We start from the raw sequence: 24,019 nt of genomic DNA, 5'->3' as shown, positions 1-24,019 counted from the left end.
AACACCTTGAAGCATACCTTGGTTATTCTTCTTCCACCATTATAGAGAAATCCTGCTCATCAGCCAATGGAAGCAGAGTTCATTCCCATATTATACTGAATAAGTACTGAACCATATTTCTCCCTTATTGTTTTTTTATAAGTAAGATTTTTTAATCTACTGCATGATGAAGATGAAAAGGCATGTAACTCAGCTTTTGTGCCAAAATAAATCTATTTAAAACTAAAACAAACATACAAACAAACAAAGAAAACAACAAAAATCCAGCGGGAAGGTGACTTCCAGCTCTGCAACTCCAAAGCCTTTCAATAACTTTTCTCCTCAGCTTTGGAATATTCCAGATGCTTATCCATCATAATTCAGCCAGTCAGCAACCAGATATGAATGCCCCCAGTATTTGGAGGACAAGGAGAGAAATATGTTAGAGGGGGAGGGAGAAGCAGAGGAAAGCAAAGTCAGTAAGTCTGGGGGTGACATGAAGCAGCTGACACTTGAAGCTCCCTCTACATTCTCTGAAAAGCCAGTGCAAACAAAGCTCATGGTTGGGTGTGGGGCTTCGAAGGTTCGATTCATGAGCTAAGCCACACGGAAATCACATGTAGAGATCCTGGTTTGTCCCTAAAGGTCACTGTGGTTTTTATCCTCTATTTCCTTTTCAAAATTTCGTTTACTTTAAAGAGGGAGAGACAGACAGAAAGCTACATACAGAGAGAAAGATCAGAGCACTGCTCATCTCTGGCTTATGGTGGTACTGGGGATTGAACCTGGGATATTGGAGCCTCAGGTATGAAAACCTTTTGCATAAGCATTATTCTGTCTCCCAAGCCCTCCTTTACTTTTCCTTTTAATGTTTATTCATCTATTTATTTATTTTCTTTCTTTTTTTTTGATTTATTTATTTTCATGAGAGTGAGTGAGAGCAGAGTTCTACTGCTGAAGTCAAAGCCAGGGGGGCTGGGGACACAGCATAATGGCTATGCAAGTCTTCCATGCCTGATGCTGTGAGGTCCCAGGTTCAATCCTTAGCACCACTATAAGCCAGAGCTGAGCAGTGCTCTAGTCTCTCTCTCTGTCTATATACATACATACACACATATATATATATATATATATATATATATATATATACACACACACATATGCATGCCTCATTAAAATAAATAATAAAATATTAAGAAAAATAAGTTAAAAAATAGGGCCTCACACATGAAAAACATGCACTCTACCTATGGAATCATGCATCCAGTTCTTCTATTTTCTTTCTTTTTTTTTTTTTGAGGCTGCAAAGGCCACTTCTTTTTTTTTTAAAGGCTGATTTAAAAAATTTATTTATTTTATTTACTTTTGTTGACCTTGTTGTTTTGTTGTAGTTATTATTGTTATTATTGATGTCATTGTTGTTGGATAGGACAGAGAGAAATAGAGAGAGGAGGGGAAGACAGAGTCAGGGAGAGAAAGACAGACACCTGCAGACCTGCTTCACCGCTTGTGAAGTGACTCCCCTGCAGGTGGGGAGCTGGGGGCTTGAACCGGGATCCTTACGCTGGTCCTTGAGCTTTCTGTCATGTGCGCTTAGCCCACTGTGCTACCGCCGGCCCCCTTATCTTCTATTTTCTAATGGCACATGCAAAAAATGGATGACAGAAGGGAGAAGCAAGGAAGCAGGAAGAAAGATACATAAGGAGCAAAAATTTGGTGGATGCTTAAAAAAACAGTAAGAGGAACTCAAGTCAGCTGCTCTCTAGTTTTTATTTGGCCTGTCTCAAGAAACTAACAACTTCTTTCATTTTCACTTAACTACACTAAGAAACACTGGCAAGAAGAAAAGGCTGCCTGAGCTATGCCTTGAGAGCTTGGCCTTGTGAAACTTGGATTTGGAATTTTTTTTTTTTTTTGCCTACAGGTTTATCACTGAAGCTCGGCGCCAGCATTAAGAATCCACTGTTCCCACTGCTCCTCCTGATAGCCATTTTCCCCTTTTCCTCTCTGCCCCACTTTATTCAAAAGGACAAAGAGAAACAGAGAGGGAGGAGGAGACAGAGAGGGAGAAAGATAGACACCTGCAGACCTGCTTCACCACTTGTGAAGTATCCCCTGCAAGTGGGGAGTAGGGGGCTTGAACCTGGATCCTTGTGCATAGTACTATGTGTGTTTAACTGGGTGCACCATCATCCAGCCCCCAGAATTTTTTTATAAAGTAAATTTTATTGATCTACCATTGGTTTATAATAGTCTTTAGTTTCAGGAAGACAACTTCACATCTCTATGTGCATCTGTCTGACACACCCACCAGCAAAGGCCAGTATGACCACTCTATGAAAATGACCCTCTGTACCCATTTACTCCACCATACCACTGTGCTTTCCAGTCAGTTTTTATTGTGTCTTGCCAATCATGTACCTTGGCTATTGATATTCCACATATGAGAGGAACCATCTGTAACTGACTTTTATTTTCTGACATTGTACACTTGCATAATTGCCTCAATCCTTGTCATCACCAGGAACACTTTTATTTTCTTAAAAATCAGTAGTTGAGACCTCACCTGGAACCCCACTTCCTCAGAGTCCTACCCGACTAGGGAAAGACAGAAACAGGCTAGGGGTGTGGTTCAACCTGTCAATGTCCATGTCCAGTGGAGAAGCAATTACAGAAGCCAGACCTCCAACCTTCTGCACCCCATAAAGAATTTTGGTCCATACTCCCAGAGGGGTAAAGAATAGGGGAGCTCCCAATGAGGGGGATGGGATGTGGAACTCTGGTGGTGGGAACTGTGTGGAACTGTACCCCCCAAAATTACTAATAAAAAAATAATTGCCAGAAAATCAACAGTTGAGTAGTATTCACTGAATATGTAACCCAGCGCATGGGCTATGAATGGGCTGATAGGTATTTAGGCTGAGTACATGTTTTGGCTATTGTGAATGATGCTGCTTTGTACAGAGTGGTGCATATGTCCTTTTTGAATTACGGCTTTTCTGTCTTTCAGATAAAATAGTAATTGCTGGATCATAGGTTCTTTTTCTAGTTTTGATTGTTTGTTAGGAATCTATATACCATTTTCCATAGAGGCTGTATCAACTAATACTCCCACTAACAGTGTACAAGAGTTTGTTTTCCCCCTCTACACTTTCATTAATACTTGTCCTTTACAATTTTTTGATATATAGTCCATCCTCATGATGGTGTAAGGTGCTATCTCATTGCAATTTTGCTCTGCATTCCCTAATAAGTAATGGTGAGCTTCTCTTCTCCTCCTCTCCCTCCTCCTCCCCTCCCCCATTCTTTTGAACTAGAACCCTGCTTAGCTCTGGCTTCTAGTAGTGCTGGGGATTGAGCTAGACAGCTCTGAGACTCAGGCATGAAAGTCTGTTGTGTAAAGTACTGTGCTATCTTCCTGTCCAAGTTGTTTTCTATATGTGCCTATGTGCCATCTTTGTCTTTTCTTTAGAGAAGTATTTATTTAGAGTTCCTGCTGACTTTTTTTTTAAATTGGGTTTTGCTGTTGTTGGGTTGCTTGAATGCTTTACATATTTTGAAATATTAACTCCATGTTGTACAAAGAAGGTACAATCATTAAGTTGCTTTTTTGTTTCTGTGTCATTTCTTTCTCTGTACAAAAGCTTTTTAGTCTTATAAAGCTCCATTTGCTTATTTTTGCCTTTGCTTCACTTGTCATTAGAGTAGAATCCCCAAATACATCTTTCTAGCTGTGATGTATCACCTGATTCTTCTACGTATTTTATGACTTCAGGACTTAAATCCAAGTGTTTATGGATTTGCAAAAACAAAGACATAGGCCCCTCTCCCTGGAACTAATCCTAACAGACTTTCACCAAACGCTGGCCCCTGACCTAGTGCTCTCTCCACAGATAAACACATTTCCTCTTGCACTTATCCACTGAGGGGTCCCATACTGGTGTCCCTACTTTATTATGTTTTTAATTTTGAAATGTTTAATTTATTTATTAATGAGAAAGATAGGAGGGGAGAAAGAGAGAGGGAAAGAAGCAGACATCACTCTGGTACATGTGCTGATGGGGACTGAACTCGGAACCTCCTGCTTAGGAGTCCAATGCTCTGGCTCCCCGGGAGCAAGACACACACACAGAGGGAAGGTGATGGGGGTGACCCCCTTGAAGTGCCCCAACTAAAGGGAAAAACAGCACAGCACTACCCTGATTCAGGCAGACAGGAGGGCACACCCTTTTACCTTGATGATCTCCTGAGCAATCTGCCGAGTCTTGTTGATGTCCAGAGATATCTTGGGATCTCTCACAAAGGAGTACAAAGTCCGCCCCTTGCAGAAGCTGTTACAAGTGGAGGAGGGGGGTTGTCACACAGGGGCTTGGGGCCAGGACAGCTCATGTGAAGCCTGGGAGAAGCCATGGCATGTGGCATGTGCGCACGCACACACACACACACACACACATACACACACACACACACACACACACTTCCTTCCTGAAGCTCATCCAGAAGCCAACCTCCCTGAAACTCCATTCACAAAGTCTGGGCAAGCTGGGAATACGCTCACTTAAGCTCAGACAGGGATGAACCTGAACTTACAGGGCAGATAAAAATATTTAAAGAGAAAGAGAGAATATGACTCAGTTATACCGGGTTTCTCCTATTAAAAGGGTGGGGGGAGAATGAATAGCAGCCAGGGACTAGCATCATGGGAGTCTGAGCTGTATGGTGCTCTGGTTCAGATTGTCTGTGTCTGTCTGTCTCTCTATCAATAAAATAAATCTTTGGCACCACCATAAGCCAGAGTTGAGAAGTGCTCTGGTAAAAAGAAAAAAGTGTGAAATAAAGATGATTTTTAAAAAGTATATTTTTATTTATTTTATTTTAATGAGTGTCAGAAAGAGACGCAGAGGGAAAGACACAGAGAGAAAGACCAGAGCCCTGCTCAGCAATGGTTTGTGGGGTACTGGGGATTGAACTGGGGACCTCAGAGCCTCAGTCATGAAAGTCTTTTGGATAACCATTATGCTGTCTCCCCAGCCCCCAAAAGAAATGTGATCTTCACTGTATATTTTCACCAATAAATAAGTAGTTTTAAAACATATAAGCACATACAAATTTCTTTTTTTGAATGGGAAGAATGATAAGAGAACTATTTTTGATATCCACCTTTGGGGAGAAATGTCCAAGTGAGGTGAAAGGGCTAGTTTCCACTTTGTACATTTTCTGGAACATTTGATTTTTCTCTCTCCTTTCCTTAAAGAACTAGCTTTTGTTTTTAGTATTGATGGCGATGGAGGGCTAGGAAAATTATACTCCATTTTTTAACTCGGTGCTGGGAATTGAACTTGTGACACTAGAGCCTCAGACATGGAAAGCCTCTTGCATAACAATTATACTGTCATCCTAGCTCTGGCTTTCTTCTTGGAACCTATCTGTAGTAAAAACAGCCACACCTCTAGAGCTGAAGAAGGGGAGCACACTGGTGAGGGCTAGGTAGGTGCTGGGTTACCTGGTGATGATGGCTAGGTGTGGAGGGTTCATGCAGGCCCCCATGAAGAGCACCACGTTCTCGTGCCGTGTCTGCCGGTAGTTCATCACCTCTTTCTTGAACAGCTTCAGGTGGTCCTGGTTGTGGCCGTCCATCTCTAGCAAGCGGATGGCCACCTCTCCGTGCCAGCGGCCACGATGCACCCGGCCCCAGCGGCCCTGTCCGATAGGCTCGCCCAGTTCCACCTGCTCAAAGGGGATGTCCCACTCCTGCAGGTACACGCTGGTCTGGCTGGCCTTGCGAGAGATGGGGCCCCGCCAGGTGCGGCGGGAGCTGGGCAGGTCATCCACCTCGTCCTCGTCATCTTCAGCCTCTGACTTGCCAGCCTCTGGCTCCTCAGCCTGGAAGGAGAGGGGGAAGGAACAGACAGAGGGGCAGGTCTGGGGGTGCAGTTGATTCCCTTTGTGTCCCCCAGGCCTCGCGCTGGGTAAGGGAGGAGCAAGCGCTGGCATTAGCAGGCCTGTATTCCAGTCACAGCTGTGCCCTGGCCTCTGGTCATTATGGTTAAAACCATGGCATTCTAGGGCTAGGAGATAGCTCACTTGTAGAGTGCACACATTAACATTTGTGAGGACCCGGGTTCGAGCCCCTAGCACAGGAGCACCCAGGAGAAGCATGAGTTGTGGAGCAGTGCTGTGGTATCTCTCCTGTCTTTCTTACAATCTATCTCCCTTTCCAGCTCTCATCCTCTATTAAAAAAAAAGAAGAAGAAAAGATGCCCACTGGGGGCATATGGATAGCACAGACATTGAGGAGCCCCAGTGATACTCAGGGATTGGGTGGGGGAGGGGGTGCCCAGGGGCATGGCACTCAAGATCCTTATCCACAAAGCATGGCATTGATTCCACTCGGTCCTGAGGCCTTTCTTTCCATTCATACCCATTATCAATCCACAAGTGATATCTAATCGCTAGGGAAAAGCATCAACATCCCCTGGCATTAAGTTTAACTATTAAAGAGAAAATAATTTTTAGAGGGGGATTTCTTCTGGAGGCTTTCTTTTTGGAGGCTGGGTGGTGGCACACATGGTTAAGCACACATAGTATGAAACAGAAGGATGCGTACAGGAATCTAGGTTCGAATCCCCACTCCCCATCTATAAGGAGGACATTTCATAAGCCTTGAAGCAGGTATGCAGGATTCTACCTTTCTCTTTTCCCCCCTCTCCCCCTTTTTTCCCTCAGTATGTCTTGTCCTGTCCAAAGAAAAAAAGGCCACTAGGAGCAGTGGATTTGTAGTGCTGGCACCGAGCCCAGGTGATCTTTGCGGTGGTCTGCGCTTCATACTATGTGCGCTTAACCTAGTGTACTTTCTCCCTCCCCCCACCCAACAACAAAATCTTAACTCTGTGGGAAGAAGTAAAACAGTGTTAACATTTTTTTTAAGCCACACTGTGCTACAGGGAGCCAGGCTCAGGGGACACTGCGGGTCAAGAATCAAGGCGGGGGCTTCGTAGCCCTGATCCAAATTGCATGGGGAGCTTTAATAACCTAAGTGAGCCTGACCCCATCCCAGACTGAATTTGTGTCTCCTGGGGCTCTGGACTGGGGCTGAGAACCATGGGAATGAAAAGTTGACTTTAATTTCAAAAACAAGAAAAAATGAGTAGCATCTTTCGTTGCTGTTGTTGTTGGGGCTCCTCTGCTCCAGGTTGATCTATTCAGATAGGAAGAGAGAGACTGAGAGGAGAGAGACAGAGAGAGACTGAGACTATAGCATTAAAGTTCCTTCCAGTGTGGTGGGGGCCAGGCTAGCATCTCAGTCATGTCCATGCAAAGAGGGTGCATTCTCCAGGTGAGGGTGTATTCTCTCTGGCTGCCTGACTCCACTGTCTCCTTCTTCACTGCTCTGCATACCTACCTAAACTCTCTGCAGGAGACCCCCCCAGAGAACAAGGGCTCAAAACCTATGGACCCCCCCATACACACCCAGCCTGCATGTGTTGAGGGAAGACAGGGGGCAGTGCCCAAGGCTCAGAGTCATCCTCACCTCCACTTCATGATCCTCCAACACATCCACCTTTGTCTGGTCATCGAGCCTAAGATGGAAACAGAGTTTGTCAAGGGGCCACTACACTCTCAGGTGGGCAGCTCCGGCCAGTAAGGCCTAGGAGACGGTCACCAGTCTGGATCCTTATCCTTACTTTGCCCTCCTGTGCGAAAGGCGGTCAGGATGTTGTGACGCAGACAGAAGGTTGAGGTCTAGGCCCACCATTTCATTTCTCCCCTCAGCTAACTTGAGGAAGAGCAGAGGCTGTGGGGCAAAGGCCTTTTCAGGTCCCAAACCCAGTACAGGGGTTCTGAGCACATGCACAGGACTTGGAACCCAACAGTCTTGTGTTTGCAAACACTTCCTTGCTTTGTGACTTTATGCCATTTCTTGACTTCTTTGAGCCAGCTTCCTTTTGTCCACATGATTTCAGTACCTATGCTACTCTACTGTGAGGGTCATGCGAGAAAATGAGCCAATCACTTAGCAGGGAGAGAAAGGGATCTGCCAACAAGAGCTGACTATTGTAGGCTTCTCTAGCTCCCAGACCCCTTTGCCACCCCTCCTGTGCCATGAGACCACTCCAGGTTCACAGATAGTCCCCTCAGTGCTGACAGCACTGAGATGAGATAGATTACATCTTCTGGCTGAGTTCCTTTGCCAGAGGATGAATTATCCCAGGAAGCACCCCTACCTGGCTGCCCATCTGTACAGCAATATCCAGGTGGGGTGATCAGGGCTTGGGAAGTGGGATCAGAGGTGGTCGGAAAGGCGAGTCCCGCTTCCCATGTGCCCATGGAGAAGAGGATAAGACACTCACCGGGTATTGCTGTCTGCTGCATCAGGTGGTGGCTGTGGAAACGCTGAAATATCTGGTGGAAACAAAAAGCAAACGTGAAGGACGAAGCCACCTTGAAACAGACAAAAGACCAGCCCACGAGGGGCCACAGATCCTCTCTGAGCAGCTTCACAGGCCTCGTGCACATCCTGCAGCCACATCCGCTTGGGTCAACAAGCACACGCCCTACGGCTGGACATGAACACGTATGGCTGCGCCCACAGCTCTGGGTGGGTGAGGAGGCAGAGCCACCACAGCATCACCACCCAGTGGCCACACTGTCCCCCCATGGGTGAGCACTCCAAGCTGACTGAGAGAATAGTTACAGGACACCATGCCAGACCCTCTGTGCCCACAGGCAGCTGGGCTGAGAAATCTTTAGCAGAGGACAAGGCAGTTCATGGGTGACACCTGGTGCCTGCTGGGAATTCTTTCTGCTGGGAGCTATAGGCTCCATCCCCCTGGCTTCTGAGTTTGGTTGGTAAATAGGGCTATCTCAAGGGAGAGGAAGAAATATCCTGTCTACACAACAGGCAGCACAGCTGACTTCTGGGCTTTGAGATTTCCCAGAATTCCAGAGTGTACGAAATAGCAGACATAGAAGCAGCCCGCTAAGAGAAGTGCCGCTGCTGCCACCGCCTCCTTCCAATCCATATGGAGGCTAAAAGGCCTCCTTCCTCTCGCTTTTCCTTTAACAATTTATTTTTTGAAAAAAATTATTTATTCCATACGAGAGAGATAGAGTGTGTGCAGAGAATGAGAGACAAGTCAGAGAGACATTCTGGTACAAGTGGTGCCAGGGATGGAACTGGGAGACTCAGGCATCCAATTCTCTACCAGTTGAGCTATTGTTCCAGCTGCTTTCTTCTCTTTCACCTACTTTATTTTTTTCATAAGATAGATAGGTAGATATCAATAGACATACATACAGACAGAGAGACATGCAGCAAAAAGCCAGAGAATCCCTCTGGCATATGCAGTGCCAGGGATCAAGTGCAAGATCTCATGTTTGCCAAGTCCAGTACTCTACTGCCTCACCACCTCCAGGGCTGCCTCTCCTCTTTCTAGCAAGAGGAAAAGGCTGGAGGTGGCTGGGGCTCCAGCTACCCGAAGCCTCTCCCTGTCTCCCAGGACACAGAATGTCCACGCTTAGCCATTAAGCCTCCTTCCTGCTCCTTCAGGGTTTTCTCTGAGGTCATGCCTGAAAGTCACCCGATCCAGATTCTCTACATTTCTGGGGCCTCAACAGTCCTGGTGACTCTCAGAGACTGTGGTCCTGCACGCCAGAATAACCCATGCACCCACTCTGTGGACAGTTTCTGGGTGGCTCTAAACCCTGGATGTGTTTGCTAACTGCCCCCTACTCCCAGCCCAGACACCACTGCATCTTGTCCACAGGCTACCAGGGCAGCCTGACATTTCTCCTTATCTAACACTGCTTCAAGGTTCCCACAGCAGATAAACACATGCACGGGGTAGGGGTAGGATGGGGGCGGGGATCAGGGAGAAACAGTACCCCCAAGTTCTGAAGGCAACACGTCTCTGACCACTCATATTTTGACTTAAACATTATGAGTGTATTTTTTATTCTCCCTAAAAAGTCCATGTTTGTTTTAATTAATATTATTTTCTTTCCCTTGAACATATCTTCAGCAAAAGATGGACCTTTGGTTGGGGAGATAGCATAATGATTATGCAAAAGGCTCTGTTAGGCTTGAGGTTCTGATGTCCCAGGTTCAATCCCCAGTACAACTATAAGCCAGAGGTGGGCAGTGGTCTCTGTTTCCAATTATCTTTTTCATAAATAAATGAAAAAAAAAGGTGGGCACTTCTGGAAGATCCACCCTCCCCTAATGTTTCTGAGTACTCCCCTATACACACTTCTAGAGAGAGGAACCTGAGAGGTTCTGGAGGAAAATCCCAGCAAGAATGTGTGTGAAGCACAGAGGTCACTCGGAGAGTCCTGGAAGGACAGTCCAGGTCCCTGACTGAGGCCAGTCTGCACACACCTGGGCACAGTCATCTGGACGGTCATTAAGGACTGACAAATGCTCCAAGTCACTCCCCTGATGGGGGCTATAAAAGCCTTGAAGAAGCAAAATGCAGAACTTCAAAATAAATATGTTTTACTCAGGACAAAATATCATTAGCTGAATTACGGAGAACCTTTGTTCTCTTAATGTAATTGCAAGTTACAGATTATGCCAATATTTGTCACCTTCAGTTAGAGAAATAAATAATAGTCTTATGAGCATGTTGGAAGTAGGAACATGGTCACAGCTAAAGGTTGGCACACAGTAGGCACACACAACAATTTTTGTCTGAGTGAACCAATAAGATTATCTTAAGGAATTTGACTTTTTTTTTTTTAACTTTCTGCACTTAGGAGGCATTTCTTGTGGAAGCCATCAGATGGCACTGTGTAGTAAGCTGGGAAGAAAAGGAAGCCTGCAGACTCCCAAACTAGCTTCCTTTCTGTTGAGATAAGGTAGTAGCCATCCTCTCATTAGCGGGGAAGAACTCCTGACGGATGATCATAAGGCTTCCGCAAACATTCACTTCCCATATTCTGCAAGCCAGGTTTCTGCCACCTCTGGGCTATATGATCTACGACAAACAGCTTGTAGCACCTGAGCCAGAGGCTGAATGGATGGACACCAAGGTCCTCCCCATGAAGCACTGCCTATCTGTCTGAGGGGCCCACCACAAGGCACCTGGTCCTGCCCTCTTCTGGGCAGCTCTTTCAACTCCAGGAGAGGGCGTCCCATTAGGCTGAACAGGGCAGGGGTCATGGCAAGAGGCAGTTAGTGGAACCATGCAAAGGACTCACCTGGAAAGATAAACTGCTGTCTATGATGAATGAAGTAGGCAGCTTTAAACAGAAGAGGAAGTGAGTCACACATAGAGAACAGTGAATACAGCCAGGGAGGAGAGGCCACATGCATGGGCTAGAGGGAGAGGGGCTAGGTATGAGTTTCAGGCCACTCCACCTGCCCTGTCCTAGGTGGACCTGGCCAACAAGGGCCAGAATAACGGAAAGAGCCACTTGTTAGTGGGAGTAGATAGCATAATGATTATGCAAAGAGACTCCCAAGCCTGAGGCTCCAAAGTCCCAGGTTCAATCCCCCTCATCACCATAAACCAGAGATGAGTAGTGCTCTGGTAGAAATTAATTAATTAATTCAATTTTTAAAATTGCTGTAGAGCCCAAGACCACTCTGTTCACCTCCCTGACTGCTTCTCCACTGTGACATGTACATGAGCTCAGGTGGGCAAAATACAACGGGGACGGGAGCAGTCACGTGCGCAGAAAATGGTCTCCTCAGCCCCACACCTCACCCCAGAGGTGCTAAGTCTTCAGTAACATGTCCTCACTATCCAAAACTAAAACAAAACAAAACAAAACAAGTGTATCTAAAAGTTAATGGAAGGGAGGGGTCAGACAGTGACTCACCAGGTAGAGCACACATGTATGTTCAAGGACCAAGGTTCAAGCCCTGGTCCCCACCTGCAGTGGGGAGGGAAGCTTCACAAGTAGTGAAACACTGCTGTAAGAGTCTTTCTCTCTCCCTCTCTATTTTCCCCTTCACTCTCAATTTCTTTCTGTCTCTATCAAAAAGAAAAAAGAAAAAAAGAGGAAATGGCCACTTGGAACAGTGGATTCAACTAGTTGCCAAGCCCCAGTACTAACCCTACTAGCAAAAACCAAAAACTTAAATAAAGGTGATGGAAGGGATGCACCAGACATCTGGGGTACGCAAAGATGCTTTAAACCCCAATTCTGCCACTGCTGAGGCTCTAAGACCTTAGCAGCTGGCGATCCTCCTCAGGTTTTCTACTTTCAAACAGGGGTACAAATAATCTCCACCACCAGGTTTATCCTTGAAGATAAATGGAAATGCTGCTCTAGGGTACACAGTGCGTGTAGAGTAGGAGTTCCCTCCTGGGTTTGGGCCAGTCTCGCTCAGGGTACTGCTGAGACCAGAGAGCCAAAAAATCCTTGGTTGGGGGTTAGGTCTGGGGGGTGGGGTGGGTGAAAGCTCTGTGCAGGGACAAGGAGGCAAGGCCAGGGGGATACTAAGAGGCTTTGGCTGATATTACAAAAGAACTTTTTCTATGGTCGTTGTTTCACAAACCAGTTCTTCTCAGAGAAACCAAGCTAGGTTTAGCAAAAGGCCCAGTGTCATAGCACAATAATGACATAGAAGAATGGAAGGACAGGAGGTTAATCAAACTGGCCACCACTCAATCAAGGAGGAGAGGGGCAGAGCATGAGAAGATATCCAGCCACAAGTGTGTTACAACAGATGATCAGAAGGAAGAGAAGGAAGATTCCTAGCAAACCTTGAGGTCTCACCACCTCCAAAAGTTGCCCCTGGAGTCCTAGTGAGAGGGACCCAGAGAATGCCTGGCCTCAACTAGCTATTGTGGCTCCAGCTGGGGAGGGGGGTAGGCAGGGGTGGGGGAGGCAGTTCCCAGGCACAGGAAGAGCTGAGCCTCCATCTTCCCCAGCCTGGAGGCTTGGGGACCAGGGGCAGGGGGCCTGACCTAGACTCCATAGGATAGAGCTGGCCAAGACCTGGAGCAAGCGTCCCAGCTGCCTCTTTTTTCCTCCAGGCTGCTTACCGAAATAAATCCAGGGCTGAGGTTAGCTGCAAGCGGCTGCCAGAAAGCAATGGAGGAAAGACATCCCAGCCCTGTCTCAGAAGCAGCCTTGCAAACCTCAAGGCTGGGTGTGGGGGTGGTGGAGAAGGAGTAGTCAGGCTCAGCTCTGTTCCTGCACACACTCCCCTGTGGGACTAGCAGCCTCGATGCAAGTGGAACATTTGAGTTCAGCTTCAGGTGGTGAGTGCGTGTAGAGTAGGAGGAGTTCCCTCCTGGGTTTGGCCAGTCTAGCTCAGGGCACTGCTGAGACCAGAGAGAGGAACAAAAGCTCCCCTTAAGTAGCTGACCCAGATCACAGAACAGGTCAGTGAAAGAGCCCTGGGTCTCCTCTCCCAGGCCTGCTGTGTCTGTCCCCTTCCTATGCTGCCTGTCAAAACCAACCCTGAGGGAGTGAACAAAACCCATAGAAGCCACCCTGAGCACTGGAGATCAGATGGGGGTAAGAACACAGACTTCATGTCAGACTTGCCCATTATCCCCACAGTGCCCCCTAAAGGTGGTACAAGCTGGGACAAGTCACTTCTCTTTCTGAACCTCAGTGCCTCCCTCTGTAAAATGGGTGCAGGGTGACCTCAGAACTGTTATCAAAGTCTACCTGACTTCCAGCACCCACTCTTGGTGCCAGTAGGTTTGACTCGGAGCCTTCCAAGGCGTGTTGAGAAAGGACCTGGAGGTGTGGTACCTGGGAAGTTGAACCTGCTGTCCCGCTGACCAGGCGAGGGGTTGGGGGGCGTGGTGGCACTGGATGGGTTGGACGAAGTCAGGAAGGGCGCCGGGGAGGAGGGTGTGGAGGATGTGGTGGAGGATGGGTTGCTGCTGGAGTCCAGGTGATTCATGGCCGGAGGGTGCTCCTGCGAGTCAGAGACACAGAACCGGGACTGTTGCTACCCTCCCAGCCTGCTTCTCCCTCCCCAGTCTAAAAACAGGGAGGTCAGTACAGGGCATCTTGACATTTTACTGGCCTAACAGTTGGTAGGAGGCTGGTGCAGAGAGCCACTCCTGCTCATCTTTCTCATTTAAACGCAAACATACTGTCCTCACAAAAGCCTGCCTTGAGCCCTGCTGCGACCATGCTCCTCCTCACTATCCTCCCATAGCTTCCAGTGCTTCTCAGAGCATGTGGACTACAGCTAGGCTTGGTCACATGCAGGCATCCCCCACATCTGTGAGAGCAGGGGTTATGCCTCACACCACACCCCTAGTGCCTGGCTCTATGCTGTGCATACAAGTAGGACTTTATAACAGATGAATTGTAGCTTCTGACAGGTGTTTGTTTGGAATGTGATGTGCAGTGAATGCCTAATAAATGTGCCCTCTTTTTTTTTTTTAACCAGAACACTGTTCAGCTCTGGTTTGTGGTGGTGTAGGGGATTGAACCTGGAGCTTTGGAGCCTCAGGCAGGAGAAACTGTTTGCATAACCATTATGCTATCTCCCCCACCCTCCCCTCCATTGTTTTGCAGACCAACTGGCTGGTACCAGTTAGTGGTGTGGTTCTAGCAAGGTCAAGGGGCTTGATTCTAGGTTGGCTGGGAACGCAGAGCTGAACAGTGCTCCCCAGACCTGCAAGCCAGTTCCTCAGGGGAGCAACTCCTTAACCAGGGCAGTTAGGGTCTGAGTTGGATTCAGTGCTAAGTTCCACAGGCTTCTCGAGGCAGGCCTATGGGGTTTGGGCATTCTGTGGATCCAGCTACAGCTGCTGCGGCAGCTTTATTACCAGGGGTAGTCAATACCACTGAGAAGGGAGTGGGGAGTGAGTCCACTGAGCCCACACCTTCCCAGCTCGAGATACAAGGCTTCAGACCCTCCACCACACATGGTGGCAGAGCCAGGCCAGCCATGTGCCAGGTGGGGGAGCAGCTATGAGGCAGGTGCATCCTGGCTCTCTCAGCAACGCCTCCTGAACTTGGACAAACTAGCCCACCTTCACTTTTTTAAAGATACTTTATGAGCTGGGGAGAGATATCACAAGAGTCACACAAAAAGACTTTCAGGGGCTGGGTGGTGGTGCACCAGGTTAAATGCACATGGTGTGAAGCTCAGGGACCAGCACAAGGATCCCCGGCTTCCCACCTGCAGGGGGGTCACTTCACAAGCCATGAAGCAGGTCTACAGGTGTCTATCTTTCCCTCCCCCTGTCTTCCCCTCCTCCCTCGATTTTTCTCTGTCCTATACAACAAAAAGAACAACAAAAAGGGGGAAAAAAATGTCCACAAGGAACAGTGGATTCATAGTGCAGGCACCAAGCAACAGTAAATGTTAATGGAGAAAAAAAAAAAAGACTTTCATGCCTGAGGCACCAAAGGTCTCAAGTTCAATCCTCAGTACCGCTGTAAACCAGAGCTAAGCAGTGCTCTGCAGGGAAGGGGTGGGGGAGGTACATCTTCTGTAAGAAAGAGCTGCACACAAGAGTAAGAAGTCACCTAGCATACCTTCTTTGTCAGTGCTTTGGGGAGTGTTCCAAAATGGGGTTCGGCAGCTCTGTCCACTGGGTTGTTGATGTCTGAAGGGACAGACTCTGTCCTCCGAAGCCTAGGTACTGTTGATAGAGGCGACAGTGAGATCAGTAGGGACAGATGGGGCTAAAGAGAGTCACCCCAAGCCCAGAAGGCAGGGCAGGGAAAGGGGGGAAACTCACGTGGAAGGAAGGATATTCTACAGGCAGGGGCTTCTTTTGTGCACTTGTTGTGACACTTCAACCTGGTAAAGAAGGCAGGGTCAGCACACAGGGCACACACACCACCACCTGAAACACCCACTTACTGCTGCCTCGATTCCCACTGCTTGCCCACCTGATGTGAGCTCAGCGGTATGGACCGTCCCAATGGCCATGGTGTGCAGAGCTACCCCCATTCCTGCTCCAACTCACCACCCCTCACAGCAAAGCAGGTCTTAGCATGCCTGCTTCCACTCCCTGTGTGCCAGTCACATCTCCATTTCTCTTCCCAAGAGAAAAGAGGATTCTCCATTCATATGTAGAAAGCCTGAGCCAAGGCTAGACTTAGAAAACTGATAAACCAGAAGGAGAATGTGTCTCCACCCAGGTGTCCCTGAGGATGCAAAGAGTAGCCACTCTAGCACAGAACGCATGCTCTGTGGGGGTTGGGTGGGGTTGGCCTCTCATTTTGGGCTGCTCACTACACAGCCCTGGGTATCTCATCCATGAAACGGCCTGAGAGTAGGTGTCCTGACTTCTCACTCTTCCTCAAAGCACAATATTTGCTAATCACATGATAAAAGGAGCCTCAGACCCCCAGTTTTAAAACCAAATGGCCAGGAGTCACGGCAGAAAGGCTAGTGTGAAAAGCTCTGGAATCTATCTCCTTGGTGTTCAAGAGAGGTGACAGGACACCACAGGCAAGAGACCCGTCACTTGCGATCTGGTTGGGTCTCAAGTGCTTTCACACACACACACCAGCACATTGGAACAATGTGGATGGGTAAAGAGGTCTGGAATCTTTCTCTGAGGTATATAAGTAACAAAGATAAGGCCCAGAGCAGACAAGCACTTTGTCCCAGACCACACAGCAAAACAGGAGTAAGTGGAACTGGGAACACAGCCAGGTATCCCCTCTGTAAAGTGAAGACTGGACAGCAGCAGGCAGACTGCCCACTCACACTGCTCCTGTTCCTTGTCATTCTTCCCAGCCAGAAACCATAACGGTAGAGAGGAAAGCAAACTTGACTCTGTAGAGCACCCCTTCTGTGAGTCTCATGAGTCACCTCTCAGAGTTCACCCCTGCCCCTACCCCCACCCCATGTGTGCGAATGTAAGGCTAAATTTCAGAAGTCTATGTAGTTCACACAACAGTTCTCTAAGATGCTCCCTTGGTCTGAAATTCTCTCTCCTCCTTGGTGTACCTGAAAAACTCCAACTCATTCATGAAAGCCCAGCTCAAAAATTCCCTTCTCTAAACACAAAGCAGAACTCGGACTGGAGTTGGTGGACTACACCAAAGTAAAAGGTGGGGGTGGGTGGGTTGGGGGAGTTCAGGTCCTGGAACATGATGGCAGAGGAGGACCTAAAGGGGGTGAATTGTTATGTGGAAAACTGAGAAATGTTACACATGTACAAACTACTGTATTTTACTGTTGACTATAAACCATTAAACCCACCAATGAAGAAAAAAAATTCCTTTCTTCGGGGTCAGGTGGTGGCATACCTGGTTAAGCACACACATTATAGTGTACAAGAACCAGGGTTCAAGCCCCTGGTCCCTACCTGTAGGGGGCAAGCTTCATGAGTGGCGAAGCAGGGCTGCAGGTATCTGTCTCTTCCCCTTTCTATCTCCCCCCTCCCCTCTCAATTTCTCTCTCTACCTGATAATAAAGTTAAAAAAAAATAAATTCACTTCTAAGAGTATTTTGCTTGATGCTTCCTTCATCTGCCTAGAGAGGGTTGGTCACTCCCTAGTGGGTTAAATGGGATTATAAATAGTAGGATTAGAGTCCTTTGACTTCAGACTGGACCTAAGGTCAAGGATGAAGCGACAGGCCCACTGCTAAACTCTAAGTCTGGAGACTGCTCCCCTCCCAGCCTCCACCCATCACCTGCAGTGTTTGCACTTCACTCCAAACATCATGCTCTTCTGGCACACGTGGCAGACCTGTGACAGCCAGGACTTGGTGGAGAACCTGCAAAGGGGTGGGGACAGGAAAACGCTCAGCTGGGTCAAGAGACCAGGGCCTATAAAGAGAAGAGTCTCCATATACTCCAGGGAGCCCAGGAAGCCTGGTGCTGTCCCCCAAGTCCCAGGTTTCTTCTCCCTGGAGGGCAAACTGCCCCCCTCCAGATTCTGCCTCACCCCAGCATTCTGATTTCTTGGCACAAAGTCACCACTGTCCAAACCCCCAAGTTAATGTGTTCACTGAGGCCAGCTCTCTAGCAGGTGATGTGGCAACAGCAATGACAAGTATGCCAACCCTTTGGCTTAGCAATACCAGTCTTAGGAATTTACCCAACAGATACTCCCAATGGGTGTCGAATGATAAAGTTACTCCCTACAGCACATTATGGTGATCAAAGGTTGGAGGCAATCTATGTTTAAGTATACAGGTGACTGAATTTAAAAAAAAAAAAAAAAAAGGATGGTATATCCACAGGATTGAACACCATGGAGCCAGAGAATAAAACAGGAAAGCTCTTTCTGTCTAAGTAAAGAATGCTCTCCTGTTGAGTGAGAGAAAGGAAAGCACAATGATTGAAGAGCTAATTTATTACATAAAATTCAAGTACAGGAAATCTTAACTCATCATGAGGACAAAGTTGAACAATAGCCTATCAGTGGCAGCACCAATAATCTTAGGACAGGCCAAAGACAATTCCTCAGGGTGTTAGGACACTTGAGTTCTTAGCCCGAGTGGTGTACATGGGTGAAGACACAAGTAAAAATGTGTTTATGTACTGAGCACTATATAAATCATGGCTCAGCTTAAAAGGGTATAAGAGCATTGTGTATATAAGATATGCAACATTTGTGTGAAAGTAAAAAAAAAGTCGGAAGAACACACACGCACACACATATTTGCTTCTATAAACTATCTTTGAAAGGAGACACAAAAAACTGCTAAGATCTGCTTAGGAAAGAGGAGCTGAGGAGGGTAACAGTGGGAGGGGGACTTTTCTGTTTGTACTTCTTGCATTTTGAATGTATGGCTGTGTTTTTAATTCAAATCAAATCAAGATTAAAACCAGAAGTCACAACAGAGAGGTTGGAATAGAGGTAAGTGTCTTCTAGAAAACCAAGAGCAAGGCCAGTCTGTAGAATGAAGAGAACCAAGGGCAGAAAGAACTCTTTCTCCCTCTCCCTCTCTCTCACACACATACTTTATAAGACTGTGGTTATCTTGGGAGGCAGGAGGGTGGGGACACAGGACTTTGGTGGTGGGTGGAGTGTGGAACTATACAGTAATCTTACAATCTTTTTTTAAATTTGAATTTACTTTATTCTTCTTATTTATTTATTCATGAGAAAGATAGGAGGAGAGAGAGAGAGAGAGAGAGAAAGAACCAAACATTACTCTGGTACATGTGCTGCCGGGGACTGAACTCGGGACCTCGTGCTTGAGAGTCCAACACTTCATCCACTGAGCTTCTACCGGACCACAATCTTACAATCTTGTAACCCACCATTAATCACAAATAAAAAACAGGGGAGGGGAAGCATAGTGGCTTATAGTCACAGCAGAACAAACAGCAGTGGTGTTTGGGGAGCAGTCTGTAACATGTCCATAAACATTAGCTCACTTGCTTCTAACAGTCATTCTTGGGAGTTGGGCAGGTCCAGGACTCTTAGTACAAGAAAATTAGCTCAGAGAGGTTGGACTACCCCAATATCACCCAGTTGGGATGTTATGCAGCAGAGGCTGGACTCCAAGTCTCTGAACAAAGTGCTTACTGGGACAGGGTGCTGAGTTTGAGTGCTGCCAATGACTGGCAATGGAATGCTTCAGAGTCTCTGCTCGGGGGCCGCACTGTCCTGGCTGGGACCAGGAGAGCAGGGCATGTGTGCCATGCGAATGAACATACTAGGAATATGGAGGACACCCATGAATGCCAATTTTCACACAGCCAAGAGGGGTGTTTCTGAGGGCTAAAATGAAAGCAGCCACTGCCCGGGGGCGGGGTAAGGGTTTTTTTGTGGAAAGCCCTCTTCCCTGACACCAGGCTCTTTCTTCTGGGATTTAGTCTCCTCCCAGGTCACACCTGGTCAACAGGCAGTAAGGGTAGCAGCTCAGTGTCAGCTGAAATACCTCCACTAGGACATCCTTAAAATGGGGGGGGGGGTCCTGTCTGGACCTGAAAAAGGTACATTCTGAGATGGGGATGTGTGTGTGTCGTTCGGGTTGGTGGAGCAGGAATATGTTAAAAACCCTCTCAGATTATATCTCAAACCTTTAGACCTTACTGGATCATGGGTTAAAAAAAAAACAAAAACAGGGAGTCAGGCGGTAGCGCAGCGGGTTAAGCGCAGGTGGCGCCAAACTCAAGGACTGGCAAAAGGAGCCAGGTTTGAGCCCCCGGCTCCCCACCTGCAGGGGAGTCGCTTCACAGGCGGTGAAGCAGGTCTGCAGGTGTCTGTCTTTCTCTCCTCTTCTCTGTCTTCCCCTCCTCTCTCCATTTCTCTCTGTCCTATCCAACAACAATGACATCGATAATAACTACAACAATAAAACAACAAGGGCAACAAAAGGGGAATAAATAAATAAATAAAATTAAAAACAAACAAACAAACAAACAAAAAAAACCCCAAAACAGGGTGTGACCATGACATCAGCTGCTGAAGCCCAGAGCCAGGCAGGGCAGCCAGGCCACACTGGGTGAGAGGGGTTGCTGCTGGCTCAGAGGGCAGCCTCAGGGGTCAGCTGCCACAGGTGGAATCTGGTAGCCAGTCGGGGGAACTGGCACTGCCTTACATCCTCTGTGAAAACAGGTGCATTGAAGACAAAGAGGAAAGGGAGCCACCTGCTGCTCTGGGTGCCTCTCAGGCTAGAGCTCAGTGTGCTGTACCAAGTGCTCCCTGGTGAAGCTCAGATATATGTCACTCCATTTGATCCTCATGACAGCACAGGAAGAAGTTCTGTTTGCTGAGTAGTTACTGCCTACAGGTGAGCAACTCCTGGGGGAGGTGTGAGTTTCTACTATCACAGGTCCCACAACCCTGCACTTTGCACTGTGGCCACAGGGAGGCGCTCCACCTTCATCTGAAAGTCTAGCCTGGTTGCAGGTGATTCAAGGAGAGAGACTTTCCTCCCTCATGTTCTGAGGCCCAGACTGGCCAAGGCTCCAAACAGAGTGGCTTGGGTGTCAGTCAGGGGGACCAGCACTATCCTTCTGGCAGCATGACCACAGGCAAATAACTCAACCCTCACCTGGGTCACCCTTCTGGGTGAACACAGGTGCTCCCCATATATAGGCTCCCAGGTAGCGAGCCTTTGTGACCAGGCTTGGGGACTTGGAGCTTTCGCAGATTCTGTAGGGCTCTGACATGTCGTCAGTGTTAGGAGATCTCAGCTCCCTGGGACTGAGGTCCTGTTCCTCCTGGGACTGTGTCCTGGGAGGGGGAGGGGCAGGGAGAGGGGGAGGGGGTGGTTCCTCACAGCAGAGAAAGACCCCGTGGAAGTGCCTGCAGATGAGCACCCTGCAGAGCTGTGCAGCTGTTGGTGGGAGGCAGGAGCTACTGGTGAGTGGAGACTATGCCCACAGAGGACCTGAACAGATGGGAGACAGGGCAAAGAGCCCTGAAGGCCACTCCCATTGGTGAGGAAGCATGAGCCCAGCTCTGTGCCCTCTCCCTGCCTCCTCCAGCCGGGCCTACCTGTGTGTCACTGACAGACCGATGTCCCTTCGTACCATCTGTGGGGATCCATGTGGGAGGTCTGCAGGGAGAGAGGGCAGCAGGCTGAGGAACCCCACCTCCACCCAACACCCGGGATGGCTCGTGCCTGTGGCTTGCTATTCCTGAGATCATGAGCTAGATGGGCTTGGTGACAGCAGAGAAACTTCCCTAACGCTGTGTCCATTCATGACAACAAAGAAGGGCTAGGCTAGACCCAGGGCACAGGGCAGGGGGCTGGCCCACTCTCCTCAGCTCCTGTGGGAGGCCTCTGGCTTCAGTGGGAGGCAGGTGTGAGAAGCAAAGGCTAAGGAAGGTGACGGGGCCCCTCTGGTGGGTAGGGGGAGAGTGGGTGTCGGCCTGGGTAGCCAGGTAGCACCTCTAGTGCATTTCCCATCAGAGCTTGGCAAGTGGAATGAGGACAGAGTGACACTTTACCGTGTTCCCATGTGGCTGGACCCCTCACAGCATAGCAGCTTGAGCCCTTGGAGAAGCCTAGACCACAGACTTTGAGACGCCCCTCCTGGGCTCTCTCTCACCAATCCCTGGATTTCTGCCCACGAGCAGGCACCTAGCGCCATGGCCTCCAAGCTGCAGTAGGGGAGCAGCCAGAGGTGACTCTCCATCTGCTGGCAGGACACACACCCAGCTCACGTTCTCATTCTCCTGACCTGACTGCCCATGTAGCTCCCCACTCCCCTTCCTTGGAGAATATTCTCAACTAAGCCCCTTGATAAGGAGGGAGAGGAGAGCTGGTAGTGATGGTGGGAGAAGGTTCTGGGAACTGTAGCCACCTTGTGTCCTCTGAGTCAAGGGCCTTCAGTGGAAGTTCACAGTGTTCCCGGGGCCCTGGGTTCTGGTCTGGCAAATAGCTGATGCTCACTAACGGCCAGATCACTCAAGGCCCAGTGAACAACCACAAGGAGGAAAGGCTGAAGGCACCAAGGGGAGTCTGATTAGGACCAAAGGCCTGAAGACCCACAATGCCACAGCCTAGGCACCTGTAGCGCTCTCTCCACATCTGCCACAAGGTTGACTCCTAGCTCCCTCCTGGGGCTCACTATTCCTCAGTCAGCAGTCAAAGTCAGCCAAACACACAGGCCTAGAAGGGTGATGGTCTAAGAGACAGACCCCAAAGAGACAAGATGTCAATCATCTGGCTTTGGACGCCATGTAAGACTGACCTGTGACATCTGCCTCAGGCCTGGGCTCAGAGGCAGGTACACGTGTGAGAAGGCACATAGGCGCATAGGCCAGGCCGACTGCTCCCTGTCCTTTACTGGAGCCCTCTTCTTGCTTTCCTAGGGAGTTGGGGAGCAGCCTTACTGCCACGGTCCCTGCATTACTACAGCAACCACAAGGTAGGAGGGCCAGGTGATGGCGGCCAGTTAGACAGCTCACCTGGGAGGGCACCTGCCTTGCCATGTATGTAGCCCAAGACTGAATCCCAGGTAAACCACATAGGTGTACTGTGGCACTGGAGGGAGCTTCAGTAGCTCTCTTCTCTCTGTGTCTGAAAAATGTGGGCAGGAGAAGTGAATCCCCAGTGATATCCATGATACAAGGTCAAGCTATGCTGGGGTGCAGGTACTGGCTCAGTGATGGGCTCTGGCACTCCCACCGGGGGCCTGGGGAGAGGGCAGTTCAGCTTTCTCCTTCCCTTTCTCCTTTCTTTCCTTCCTTCTCACCCTATGCCTCCTTCTGGTGCTGCAGCCAGCTTCTCTCCAGTGGTCACTGTTCTTCCCCTCACCTCATTCCCATGACCCACCAACAGCCTCATCTCTGCTTAGCCAGCTCAGAAGAGTGGAGAAACCAAAAGCTATTTTGCTCAAAGAAAAGGGGGGGGGGGGAACAAAACACTTCTCTGTACTTCTACTTAGGCAACTGAAAGCAGACTCCAGAGGCAGGGCTGCTCCCTCTACTCTGGCTCAGGAGAGAATCCCTCACAATATAAACAAGTGTAAGGAGCTGCTCCCAACACAGAGGTGGAGGGTGCGAGTGGGGGGCAGAAGAGGGGGTCATCAGGGTCACCCAGGCATCCTTTTCTCTGTCCAAGGGGAGTCTTTACCTTCTCATCTGCAGGACCTCATTCAGAGCTGAGCCATGTTTCTGACTCTGGGGATGATGGAGACAAGACCTACCACGAAGGCCGCCCAGGGACCCTACCCCTCTCAGGGTCTCTGCTTCTGCAAGAAGCAGCTATTGGCTGGGATGAAACCATCTTGTCATTATTTTTCCTTTTGCCACCAGGATTGTGGTTGGGACTCCATGCCTGCAGGATTCCACCATTCTCTGTAGCTTCTTTTCTTTTTTAAGATAGAGAGTGAGATTTCAGCAGGTGAGAGAGAGAGAGAGAGAGAGAGAGAGAGAGAGAGAGAGGAGAGAGAGAGACCCCCACAGTATTGCTTCATTACTTGGGAAGCTTCCCTGTGCAAGTGCTCCCACATAGTGGTAAGGAGGCTTGAACCCAAGTCCTCACACATGGTCAAGTGTGCACTCTACTGGGAGCACCCAGCTTGTCACTAAGGTCACCTATCCTGGAGCTGCTTGCCGAGGCAGTTACCAGCACCTCTGCATCTGGGCTAGGGGAAGGCCGAGTGGACTGAGAGGGCCCAGGAATTCCACCCCCGATGGGGCCAGCAACACAAACACGACTCCCAGGTGGCATGGG

General features: G+C 48.7%; 1 protein-coding gene across 3 annotated transcripts in view; it reads right to left on the bottom strand.

The window, feature by feature from the left end:
- The window catches only part of KSR1 (kinase suppressor of ras 1), a 205,125-nt gene that overhangs the window by 24,451 nt on the left and 156,655 nt on the right, over positions 1-24,019 (bottom strand). For 2 of the 3 annotated variants that reach the window (XM_060203999.1, XM_016191534.2), the window contains exons 6-15: positions 21,331-21,391; positions 17,564-17,647; positions 15,651-15,712; positions 15,445-15,551; positions 13,696-13,864; positions 11,179-11,220; positions 8,331-8,382; positions 7,511-7,559; positions 5,483-5,862; positions 4,214-4,310 (exon numbers count right to left, since the gene is read on the bottom strand). In XM_060203999.1, the coding sequence (XP_060059982.1) occupies positions 4,214-4,310; positions 5,483-5,862; positions 7,511-7,559; positions 8,331-8,382; positions 11,179-11,220; positions 13,696-13,864; positions 15,445-15,551; positions 15,651-15,712; positions 17,564-17,647; positions 21,331-21,391 (1,103 nt within the window). Of the gene's footprint in view, positions 1-4,213; positions 4,311-5,482; positions 5,863-7,510; positions 7,560-8,330; positions 8,383-11,178; positions 11,221-13,695; positions 13,865-15,444; positions 15,552-15,650; positions 15,713-17,563; positions 17,648-21,330; positions 23,700-24,019 lie in introns of those variants that run through there. The other variant, XM_060203998.1, reaches the window with a different exon arrangement.

The sequence above is a fragment of the Erinaceus europaeus genome, chromosome 12 (assembly GCF_950295315.1).
Source record: "Erinaceus europaeus chromosome 12, mEriEur2.1, whole genome shotgun sequence".
NCBI classification, from domain to species: domain Eukaryota; kingdom Metazoa; phylum Chordata; class Mammalia; order Eulipotyphla; family Erinaceidae; genus Erinaceus; species Erinaceus europaeus.
Note: the sequence above shows the minus strand (reverse complement) of the source record. Positions and strands in the feature narration are given on the sequence as shown.